The 12,197-nt window shown below is 34.9% G+C and overlaps 2 protein-coding genes across 2 annotated transcripts; both read right to left on the reverse strand.

Annotated features, from left to right (window-relative positions):
- Window positions 1–1,432: 1,432 nt before the first annotated feature.
- Window positions 1,433–5,824, reverse strand: LOC145033715 (cysteine-rich receptor-like protein kinase 2). Its single transcript, XM_078982271.1, has 8 exons — window positions 5,361–5,824; window positions 4,408–4,808; window positions 3,554–3,676; window positions 3,319–3,446; window positions 2,630–2,840; window positions 2,286–2,529; window positions 2,041–2,200; window positions 1,433–1,736 (listed from the first exon to the last, which is right to left on the reverse strand). Exons 1-8 carry the CDS (start codon window positions 5,759–5,761, stop codon window positions 1,485–1,487), a joined length of 1,920 nt encoding a protein of 639 aa, XP_078838397.1. The 5' UTR covers window positions 5,762–5,824; the 3' UTR covers window positions 1,433–1,484.
- Window positions 5,825–7,189: 1,365 nt separating this feature from the next.
- LOC145035610 (cysteine-rich receptor-like protein kinase 2) lies at window positions 7,190–9,746 on the reverse strand. The gene is made up of 6 exons (XM_078984129.1): window positions 9,610–9,746; window positions 9,415–9,528; window positions 8,940–9,275; window positions 8,112–8,233; window positions 7,801–8,004; window positions 7,190–7,362 (listed from the first exon to the last, which is right to left on the reverse strand). The coding sequence occupies exons 1-6, from the start codon at window positions 9,744–9,746 to the stop codon at window positions 7,190–7,192; spliced, it is 1,086 nt and encodes a 361-aa protein (XP_078840255.1).
- Between the last annotated feature and the right edge of the window lie 2,451 nt (window positions 9,747–12,197).

A 12,197-nucleotide genomic window follows, 5' to 3' on the forward strand; every position in this document is an offset into this window, starting at 1 on the left:
GAGTTTCACTTTCCATTAACTTGTAGAAAATGGCCCGGACTTTCTCCCAAAAACATTCGTAAGGCTGACTATCTCCTACAATTGCATCTTCGGAAACGCCACCCATGCCTCGGCTAATTTTTCTTCTTCTTCTTTTGTCCATGGGACCCTTTCTTGGGCGGTAGTGGGTCGGGCTGATTTTTTTTCCTTTTTTCTTTTTTGGTTGAGGTGGTGGTGAAGGTTGCGTTTCTGCAACAAAATCCGGCGAAAGTGGTGGTTGTGAGCTTGGTGGTTGTTGTTGTTGTGATAATTGTTGTTGGAGTTGTTGAAATTGTTGGTATGGTTGTGAAATTTGTTGTTGTTGGAAAGACGGAAAATGTTGGTACTGTTGTTGGAAAAAAATGATGTTTGTTGGATTGCAGAACTGGTTTGAAGTAGATTAATAAACCCGCCTTGAGGTGACTCCATAGTCGGGAATTGGCGATGTGTTGTATCTAATGCGAAAGCATTATCGAATTTGCGATTTCTGTAGTTTGGAGGGGTAATTTGGTTGGGGTCCATGATTTTTTGTTGTGAAAATGTAGTGTGCAGTTTATATATAGAGAAAGAAAAGAATGGTATAAGAAAAAAGAAGTAAAAATTTGGTATTTATAGGTAAATTAATTGTTTAATTTTTTTTTAAAGTAGCCGTTCAACGGCTACAAACGGCTATTGCAACGTTCAAATGGAAGGCTTCGAATTGATTGTGCGTGCCTTTCCGTTGTGCTGAGCACGAGAGACAACGACCACGAGCCACCACGAAGCAATTGGGTAGTGTGTACGCTCGTTGTTCGTAGCCAACTCAACCACAAACGTCCTGGTGCTCGGTATACCACTCGGCCTAATTTACTGATCAAAAATAGTCTCTAAATCTTTATTGAAAGCTAGTTGCTCTATATATAGACTTCAACAAAGAAAGGTTGTTGAACACAAAAAGCTAAAAATCAGCTATAACTACAAACTAATCGTACCGATCCCAAGATATACGTCCTTTGAATCGGTCAAAGCTGGTATATCTCTAACAATAATCAGGCTCGTTCCAGTGGGCGATAAGGGCGACCGTCCAGAGCCCAAATTTTTTATGGAAATTGTTATATTTAGAAGATAACACAAATAATTTTATTTCAATTATTAAGTTATTATAAAAAACTTATAACATTTATGTTTTTTAAGGGCTCATTTTTTTTTTTTCACTCGCCCTGAGCTCAAAATATGTTTGGAACAGCTCTCAAAATAATAAGTAAAAAATACATTTATTTTATTTGTAGTAACAACAACAAACATAATGCCTGATAATCCTTGAGAAAGACCAACGCAATTAAACGCAGAAAATTTAAATTATTTTTAAACAATCAAATTACGAAGAAAACAAAGAAAAAGTCAAATGATTTTAATCATTTATACATTACTAAGCACAAACCACAAACATCTCAATTTGTAATGATCACTCGTCGCATGGAAATTTACTAGAATTCTACTTGAATTTTCATATCAGAATCGTCCATCATAGATCTCAATATTGGACGTTTTACCTCCGATGAAAGTCCACTTAAAAGTATAACCACGTCAGACATCGATGGTCTCGCTGAAGCTGTTGAATGTATGCACATCAACGCTATCTCTATGATTTTCTTTGCATCTTCTTTCATATATTCACTTGGATCTAGTGTAACGTCCATGAGAGTCAAATGATCGCCGTTTTCATATAAACTCCTTGCCTATTATAGTAAATGATAATGAAGGAAAGTTAAATTCTAAAAAAATGAATGGCTGCACCCTTCATGACTCGTATTATGTCCAAGTGCGGTATTCGATCTCATACACGTTAGGTTATCATGAGAAACCCAAAACAACAATACAAGCTCATCATAGGTGAAAAACAAGTCAAATCAAACTCAAGATACACTAGAGAACTGAGGAAGCATATATATATATATATATATATATATATATATATATATATATATATATATATATATATATATATATCATGTGCTAATACCATAACCTTAAGATTCTTACATGATCAACGAGTTTTAGTGAGAGAAATTCATTTTGAAGCATGTCATTGGAGCATTTTCCACTAATGGTTTCGAGGATGACGACACCAAAGCTGTATATATCAACTTTCTCGGAGCACAGCCCGTTCATTGCGTATTCAGGTGCTATGTATCCATTAAACCTAGCAAAAAGAATGTCAACCGCTAATTAGGTTTCAAAGTTACTTTGCAAGAGAAAAATGCATGGCGTATAGTAAGAACGTATACAAGGTGCCTGTAACTTTCGCGCTAACTTTGGTGCTGAGATGACTTTTATCTTCCGGCAATAGTTTTAGTAGGCCAAAATCAGAAATTTTCGGTTGAAATTCGTTGTCCAACAAAATGTTGCTGGGTTTTATATCGCTATGAATGATCGTGACATGGTATTGATCATGTAGATATGCAAGACCCCTGGCTGTACCATATATTATATCAAACCTTTGTTGCCAATTTAGGGTACCCCGTTTGTCACCTAATTAAGGTACAGATTTATTAGTTGATTAATTCAGTGTTCAATATTCAAATTGGAAGATTGCATGCAATTAATAACGATAAACGTTAAATTAACTCACCATAGAGAAATTTATCAAGGCTACCATTTTCCATGTACTCAAGGACAAGATACATGTGAGGTCCTTTACGACAACATCCAAGGAAACGTACGAGATAGCGGTGATGAACATTACTGATGATTTGGATTTCACTATCTAAGTCGGTTTTTCCACTCTTAGATGCTACGACAATTTTCTTTATTGCAACAGTAACTTGATCCTTCATAACACCCTGATTTTGCCATATACACAAGCAGTTAAAAGAAATACACCTCGTTAATTCTAGCTTTCTCTCACTAGCTTGATTTTTTTTTTTTTTTTTTTTTTTTTTTTTTTTCAAAATGTTGTTGTTCCATTAAGAAAAATATAACACCTCGGGCATGTACTAATATTTAATTGGTTAATGTTCACTACTAGCACGATTCATTCTAACTTTTTTATGTTGTGGTATAGAATGTTGTATGTTTGAGCTAAGTCCAAGCGATTAGGAATTTCTACCAGAATCACAGTTCGTTGTTTTGCCTCTATGTAATGGGGTTTAAAAATATTGCTTAGGTCACGTGATTGCGTAATGTAATCACAAAGAGGTTAATATATATCCATTGTTTAATGTTGAGAGGTTTTGTACGTTTATACCAGCTGGTGTGTGGGTTTATTTCTGTACCGATAGAACTATTCGGTAACTTCTTTTGAACAGAAACACATATTACCTTATACAACATGTTAATCACGCCTCCGATTATATTTTCATTCGAAAAGTTATTTGTAGCGGTTTTTAAATCTTTGTAGGTATAAACTGTTGTCCTTTGCAACAAGTCGGTTGTTCCACTTGAGTTATCTGGTAATTTTAGATTCCACATAATTAGTAGTGACACATGAACTTGAATAAATTAGAGAGTGGTAGTATTAAAAAATTGTAAATTTAATAGCATATGAATTACTAACCTTCTCTGCGGTGTTTTGACTTTTTGGACTGACGACGCCAGAAGAAGAATGCAAGTATGACCAAAAGAAATCCTATACCACCAACAACTCCGCCTATAATGGATCTCAAATTTCTTGAATATCCTGTCAAGTTGATTAGATAAGCATTGACTATATAAAAACAATTTATGGTTTTGTGTTTTTAGTGACAATTCTTCTGGATCGGTTGGTTAAAAGTTCGACTGGAAACCGATTTTAAAAAAACATGAGCCGAGTTCAAGCTTAATATTAAGCTTGTTTATTAAATCAACTCGAGCATGAACTGGAAACCGATTTTAAAAAAACATGAGCCGAGTTCAAGCTTAATATTAAGCTTGTTTATTAAATCAACTCGAGCATGAACCTTTGTCAATAAGCTCGATTAGGCTCGTGAGCCTAAACGAGTATATATAATATAATAATTATTATATTTATATGTTAAAAAAAATATTTAGGTAATTAGGAACTTAAGGTATTAGTAAACGCTCTTCTTAAGGAGCTCGAAACCAGACTAAGATTATTTAGGTACGTTAGACAAAAAACGATCCGAGCTCGAGCCCAAATCGAACTTGTATAATTCATTACGTGCTTGAGCCAAGCATGGTAAAAAAAGCTAGAATCGAGCCGAGCTCGAGCTCGAGCCTCATATAACTTAAACGAACCCAAGTCGAGCATAGCCAAGGTCGGGTTTTGCTCAACTCGTTTGCACCCATACTGATGTGGACCTAACCATGGTTCATATTTATTGAGGACGACAACAAAATATAACAATAAAAACAAACGTATAGAATATCATAAAGGAAAAAAAAATACTTGTAGAAGAATAACTGTCGTACCATTCGTTAAGAAAGATGTGATATCGGTTGTTTGATTGGCTTGAAAAAATGGAATTTCGGAATACCTCATAAAACATCCGTCGTCAATCGCCTTTCCCGATGTACTAGGAAGACAATTATCTAATAATCTAAATCTGATCTTTAAACATTCTGCACACATACTCTGGCTTATGTTGCGGCCACATTGTGCAATGGCATACACAGTTTCATTGGTTCCAGTAATTTGCCTTGTGGAAGCAGCAAAGAAACTTGGTATTTTTGGTATTACAATCCGAAGATCTGAAAGCAACCCACTTGCTGTTTTTAGTTGTTCCTTTGGATGTGAAGATGTAGTATTGCCACATATTGCAATAGTACCGGTTTTCATGATCGCATCATTGTAGAAGTTTTTGTTCTCATACCTGCAGCACCACAAAGTCTTTTAGCGACACATTTCTAGAATTTCAGCCATGATAGGAAACCTTAACAAAATTCTAGGAAAACTAAAGTAATTTATAGGGAAAATGATTTACAAGCCCAATGAAGTTTTCAAATTGTTCAAAAAACCTCAATCATATTTTTTCTATCCAAAAAAACCCAACGAACTTAACATTTTGTCTAAAAAGCCCAACTAAGTTATACTTTCCTGAAAGTCAAATAAGAGAAATAGATGACGTGGTTTATTACCGTATCGGGAAAATGACTTGTTAGACCAACAAAGTTTCCAAAACGTTTAAAAAACTCCAATCATGTTTTAAGTGTTCAAAAAAAACCCTAATGAACTTAAACAAAACAAAATTGGGATTTTTTGAACGGTTTGGAACTTTGTTGGATTTTTTAAACAAAAAGTTAAGTTCGTTGGGTTTTTTTGAACAGACAAAACATGATTGAGATTTTTTGAATGGTTTGGAAACTTTGTTGGGCTTTTAAGTCATTTTCCCTAATTTATATGGAGAAAGGTAAAACATAATCACCTGAGGTCGCAATCATCATAGAAAACATGAGCACCATTTCCGAGGCCACATACTTTCAAATAAGAAACAGCTGAGTCAAAACAAGATAGACACTCAGCTGTCGAGAGATGTGCCCTGCACAAAGCTTGACCATAGACGGATTCACCATTAATCACAGTCTTTGAAACGACGTGATAATTATTGATTCGGGATAACTGCTTTCTGAGGCTAGAAAGAGTGGTGTTGAGATTTTCAAGAAAAACTTGCCCGTTCATGCCTCTGTAGTAACTACAATACCACCTGATCATTGTGTTATTTCTATCGATCTTCTGTGATGTTACTGGCTGTGTCATTGATATGAAAAGAAGAGCCACTACACTCACCATCCACCACCATGACCACCATTTTGTGTTCAGTTTCATGATATGCTCTCTCTTCAGATGTTTTAGGAAGCTGAACTCAACACGAACTCAACACTTTATTTATAGGAGAGGATGGGTTAATTCAAACAAATTTCCTAGAGTTTTTATAGTTTAAATATGGCCAGAGGGGATATACATTCTTCTTGAATAAAATAATATATTCAATATTCATGTTCTCCTTTGCTTAATGAACATGCCATTGCACCTCTGTAGTTCGAATAAATAACAAAGATCAACATCCTTATTGAAAAATTATATACAAATGTCGTCCTCTGCTTAATAAATATGCATACTACGACTATATTGCACATAGCATAGTAATAAAATGAAACATAGAAAACCGTTTTGCATTTGTATTCTTTAACGGTATTTTCAATTGGAATTGATAATAATTGATAAAATACTAATACCTTATAAAAAATGTAGTACGTTTCTTAATTGACGATTATATTTTTTGTAAACACATACAATTTGGTTTTAAAGTAGCCGAAGTTAGTATATATTATTACACAATATTATTTTCAACAAGACAATAATTTCTCAAAAGATATTATTTTTTATAAAAGACATATAACTCTCTATAAAGAAAACGGTCTTATTATAATTTGTATTTGTATATCTCGTGAAGAAACTGTAATTTTTATTTCATTAGATCAGCAGAATCACTACGGGAATACATGGCTATGGTGACGACACCTATACCGACGACAAATGTCGTCGCTATAAACTCCCCTACGCCGACGACTAGTCGTCGCCACAAGTTTTGCCAACTTTGACCAAAATCGTTTGACCTGGATAATTGTGCCGACGACATGTCGTCTCGAAACCTCTCTGGCGGGAACTACCAAAGAATACGTGGCATTGCTGAAAACCTATGCCGACGACTAGTCATCGGTATAGCTTTCGATAAATGTGTTTTCCAATTATTTATATTCGCTGGCCCGGTTTATGAAAACGACGTAGTTTTACGGACTTTATACCGACGACTTGTCGTCGGCATAGATGTTTTTTATTTTTCATTTTTTTTTTAATTTCAGCGTAAATAGCAAAAGACATCGTTTATTTTAACCCTATACCGACGACATGTCGTCGGCATATAGGTGTTTTTTATTTTTCATTTTTTTTGTTTCAGCGTAAATAGCAAACGATGTCGTTTATTTTAACCTTATACCGACGACTTGTCGTCGGCATAGGGGTATACCTAAAAGTCCACCTTCTGCGTTTCATTTGCACGCATCGACGCAGTTTTCTTCCTTTCTCTCGCTGCCGGCGACAATCAAAGGACCTTCCCAAAATCCGGCGATTAGCACAAGGTATTGTCTCTTCTACCCAATTTTTCTCTATATTGCTGTGTGGTGAATATATTTACCCCTAATTTGGAGTTTTTTTTGTGTTATTTATTGCAATTGGTTCACCCACCCTTTTCAGTCATCCCCACCGGCAAGTCCACCTCCGGTTCACCACCTTCGGCCTGCTCTCCTTCACTGCTACATCATGTAAGTGTTGATTGGTTTTGGTTGTGTTGTTGCTATCGTTTTTTTTTCTCTGATTTGATGTATTTTTGGTGACCACGAGCCACCACCCTAGGATACCCATCAAAGCTGACAATTGGAATCTTGATGTCACAGCAAAAAGAAAAAAACAGGTTAGTACTTTTATTTATAATTTTTTTTGAAATTGTGATTGTATATATGTATAAGTTTATATGAAATTGATATCACTAGCTTGATTTTTTTTTTAAATTGTTGTTGTTGCATAAAGAAAAATAAAACACCTCGTGCATGTACTAATATTTAACTGGTTAATGTTCACTACTAGTACGATACATTCGAACATTTTGTAGTGATATATCATGTGGTAATATTGAACTAGTCCAAGTGATTAGGAATTTCTACCTGGAATCCCAGTCCATTGTTTTGCCTCTATAATATAATGGTTCTTAAAAATATTGTTTAGGTCACGTGGTTGCGTAATGAAATCACAAAGAGGTTAATATATATCCACTTTGTTTAGTGTTGAGAGGTTTTGTACGTTTATACCTGCTGGTGTTTGGGTTAGTTCTATACGGATAGAAGTATTCCGTAACTTCTTTTGAACAGAAACAAATATTACCTTATACAACATGTTAAACCCGCCTCCGATTATATTTTCATTCGAAAAGTTATTTGTAGCCGTTTTTAAATCATTGTAGGTATAAACAGTTGTCCTCTGCAACAAGTCGGTTGTTCCACTTGAGTAATTATCTAGTAATTTCAGATTGCACATAATTAGTAGTGACAGAAGAACTTGAAAAAATGAGAGAGATGTAGTATTAAAATATTGTAAATTTAATAACATGTGAATTACTAACCTTCTCTGCGGTGTTTTGACTTTTTGGATTGACTACGCCAGAAGAAGAATGCAAGTATGACCAAAAGAAATCCTATACCACCAACAACTCCGCCTATAAGGGTCTCAAATTTCTTGAATATCCTGTCAAGTTGATGATCTTTAGATAAGCATGGACTATATAAAAACAATTTATGGGCTTGTGTTTTTAGTTACAATTATTCTAACTCGTTAAAAACTCGACTCAAAACCTATTTTAAAAAAGCATAAGCCGACTTCAAGCTTAATATTAAGCTCGTTTATTAAATGTGCTCGAGCTTGAGCCTATGTCAGTAAGCTCGATTAGGCTTGTAAGCCTAAAAGATCCTATAAATAATATAATAATTATTATTTTTATTTATTAAATAATATTCAGGTAATTACGGATTTAAGGTATTAGTAAACGCCCTTATTAAGGAGCTCAGAACAAGATTAAGATTATTTAGGTACGTTAGACAAAAAAACGAGTCGAGCTTGAGCCAAATCGAGCTTGTATAATTCTTTACGAGCTTGGTACAAGAAAGCTCGAATCGAGCCGAGCTCGAGCTGAAAGCTCATATAACTTAAACGGACCCTGATTCGAACATCGCCAAGTTCGGGTTCGGCATAGCTGGTGTGCACCCATAGTGATATGGACCTAACCATGGTTCATATTTTTTATGGACGACAACAAAATATAACCCTAAAAACAGACGTATAGAATATCATAAAGGAAAAAAAAACTTGTAGAAGAATAACTGTCGTACCATTCGTTAAGAAAGATGTGATATTAGTTGTTTGATTGGCTTGAAAAATTGGAATTTCGGAATACCTCATAAAACATCCATCGTCAATCGCTTTTCCTGATGTACTAGGAAGACAATTATGTAATAATCTAAGTCTGATCTCTAAACATTCTTCACACATACTTTGGGTTATGTTGGGGCCACATTGTGCAATGGCATACACTGTTTGATTGGTTCCAGTAATTTGTCTGGTGGAAGCAGCAAAGTAACTTGGTATTCTTGGTATTACTGTCCGAAGATCTGAAAGAAACCCACTTGCTGTTTTCTTTTGTTCCTTTGGATGCGAAGATGTAGTATTTCCACATATTCCAATAGTACTAGTTCTCATGATAGCGTCATCGTAGAAGTTTTTGTTCTCATACCTGCAGCACCACAAAGTCTTTTAGCGAGACATTTCAACAAATTTCAGCCATGATATTTTTTGTCCAAAGATATAACTATTTGAGGAAACCGTAACAAATTTCTAGGAATTTAATATAGAGAAAGGTAAAACCTGATCACCTGAGGTCGCAATCATCATAGAAAACACGAGCACCATTTCCGAGGCGACATACTTTCAAATAAGAAACAGCTGAGTCAAAAGAAGATAGACACTCAGCAGTCGAGAGATGTGCCCTGCACAAAGCTTAACCATAGACAGATTCGCCATTAATCATAGTCTTTGAAACGACGTGATAATTATTGACACGGGATAACTGCTTTCTGAGGATAGAAAGGGTGGTGTTGAGGTTTTTAAGAAAAACTTCCCTGTTCATACCTCTGTACGCACTACAATACCACCTTAGCATTGTGTTATTTCTATCGATCTTCTGTGATGTTACTAGGTGTGCCATAGATATGAAAAGAACTACCACTAGACTCACCATCCACCAGCATGAATGCCATTTTGTGTTCAGTTTCATGATATACTCGTCTCTTGAGATGTTTTAGGAAGCTGGACTCCACACATTATTTATAGGAGAAGATGGGTTAATTCAAACAAATTTTTTAAAATTTTTATACTTTAAATATGGTCAAAGAGGAGATATACATCCTTCTTGAATAAAAATAGTACATTCAATATTGATGTTCTCTTTTCACTACTAGAAAAACAGCCTTTTACGACGCACATTGCGCGTGGTAAAAGGCTCAGACGACGCGCAAATGCGCGTCAAGGAAGGCCCTGTCATAAAGAGAGACGACACGCTTTTGCACGTCGTCTATAGACGACACGCATTTACGACGCTCATTTACGACGCGCGTTTACGACACGCAATGCGTATCAAGGAAGGCCCTGTCATAAAGGAATACGACACGCATTCGCGTGTCATAACCTTACGACGCACGTGTTAATGACACGCAATGCGTATCAAGAAAGCCCCTGTCAAGAAAGGCCATGTCATAAATGAAGATGACACACATTTTTGCGTATCGTAAATTTAAATGTTTAAAAAAAAATTATATATTTATTAATTTTTAATAATAGAAATAAAATATCATTTACAAAAAATACAATCCATTGCATAATATAAAATAAAATTTCATACTCAAAAAATAAAATAGATTGCACAAATTATAATGTCATACAAAGAATCATTCAAATGTTAAACAAAAATAATACATTGCTAACGTGGGTTATACATTCCTATAAAACTAACAAATAATCATACAACTCTGTTTCTTACTGGAAAGGAATGCCAAACATGATTACAAGTCTCCCTTAATCTTGATTACTCACCTAGCTACTAAAGTAGAATGCTGTTGTTGAGAAGGTTACCTAGCAACAGAGAAAAACACAACACCTCATGAATTGAGAAGGTACGTTGATATCTGGTGCAAAACTGCTAACATCATGATTGGATGAAAAGGTGACAGTTATTAATCCAAGTACCTGTGTATGTTAAGGTTTGAAGTTAATAAAAATACAAATAATAATAATGTGAACCTCGTATGACAATTTAAAAAGAAATCAATACCGATTTATGTATCTCTGACTTCCCATTCTCCCAGGGAATAATTATCTTGATGTTTATTAAACTAATATCCCACATCATTCTCTTCCGACCTGACAACATGTATCTACAAAACAAAACAAGAGAAAATACATATGTGTAGTTTAAATACAATGTTTCTTGCTACTAATCCCATTTCTAGACCCTAAAGGAAATAATATTATTCCAGGAGTAAGATCATAGGAGAAGACATACTCGGCTTTCGATGTTAGACGTGACTTCATGTCTTTTATCCCATTAAGCGAGTTTAGGACCTGTAACATGAAACCAGTTTCTCAAAAACCTCATAAGTTAATCATATAGAATCTATTAGTTGCGTTTCATATTAATGGAATAATGAATTCAATATCTACAGCTAAAGAATACATCTACTTTGAGACATGTAACACTTAAAAAATCATGCAAGTACTTCAAAACATGTAAACTAAAATAACACTCTCCCTTCCTTCATGAGATTGAAAGGAAGCCAACACAGTATATAACTCCACAAAATTAACAAGATAGGTTGGATCACATGTCATTTCAATCGGCTCAAGCAAAACCTAAAAACAAAGTTAAGGGTCATTGTCATTATCAGAAGTTTACAGCACAAGATATTTATAAAAAAAAATGCAAGTTGGGTACCCCCCAAATCATGCACTACATTGTGTCTTCAAGGCAGCATCTTCATACCCTGAGGTAAACATTATAAAACTTATTTTTTTTTTACCCTTTTCACATAAATAAATTTGTGTGAGGAGAGTAACATAAAAACTACTTACTCTTTAAATACTTATCATGCTCATCAGCTTCAAATTGCTCATTGTTGAAATACTTCACAGTCTAAAGGAGAAAAAATAAGTTGTAAGATAAAGAAAAAATAACGAAAGGTAATTGTAAAGAAGCAAGAATATGTTGTTACTGTAACACCGAAAATTTAAACCAAAATTTTCAATTTTTATAAAACATAATTCCATCAATATTCATTAAAACAGCCATTTTAATTGTCCAACAAAACAATACAAATCCCAAGATCATAACGTCAAGCCCTAAACGTGTGTGTGTACGGATCAAGCCGGCGCCTTCCCGCGGTCGTCACTAGTACCTGAAACAAATAACATCAACACTGTAAGCACAAGGCTTAGTGAGTTCCCCAAAATACCACATATAACACATATTAGCCACTCTAGGCTATAACTCTGTGGGTCCGTGCACCCAAACTCTGTGAACCCTCAGGTTCTAACTCTGATAAACATGCACCACATAAATCACATAGAAATCATGCAGTACAACACATAACATACATAGCATACA

The sequence above is a fragment of the Lactuca saligna genome, chromosome 3 (genome assembly GCF_052625555.1).
Source record: "Lactuca saligna cultivar CGN05327 chromosome 3, ASM5262555v1, whole genome shotgun sequence".
NCBI classification, from domain to species: Eukaryota; Viridiplantae; Streptophyta; class Magnoliopsida; order Asterales; family Asteraceae; genus Lactuca; species Lactuca saligna.

Coding starts and splice junctions, on each gene's coding strand:
- LOC145035610 (XM_078984129.1), bottom strand. CDS start 9,746: ATGGCACACCTAGTAACATCACAGAAGATCGATAGAAATAACACAATG. Junction 9,276..9,414: donor TATGATGATTGCGACCTCAG/GTGATCAGGTTT, acceptor GTGGTGCTGCAG/GTATGAGAACAAAAACTTCT. Junction 7,363..7,800: donor ACTAACCCAAACACCAGCAG/GTATAAACGTAC, acceptor TCCAATTGTCAG/CTTTGATGGGTATCCTAGGG.
- LOC145033715 (XM_078982271.1), bottom strand. CDS start 5,761: ATGAAACTGAACACAAAATGGTGGTCATGGTGGTGGATGGTGAGTGTA. Junction 3,677..4,407: donor CACATCTTTCTTAACGAATG/GTACGACAGTTA, acceptor TCAACTTGACAG/GATATTCAAGAAATTTGAGA. Junction 1,737..2,040: donor CACTAAAACTCGTTGATCAT/GTAAGAATCTTA, acceptor TTACTATAATAG/GCAAGGAGTTTATATGAAAA.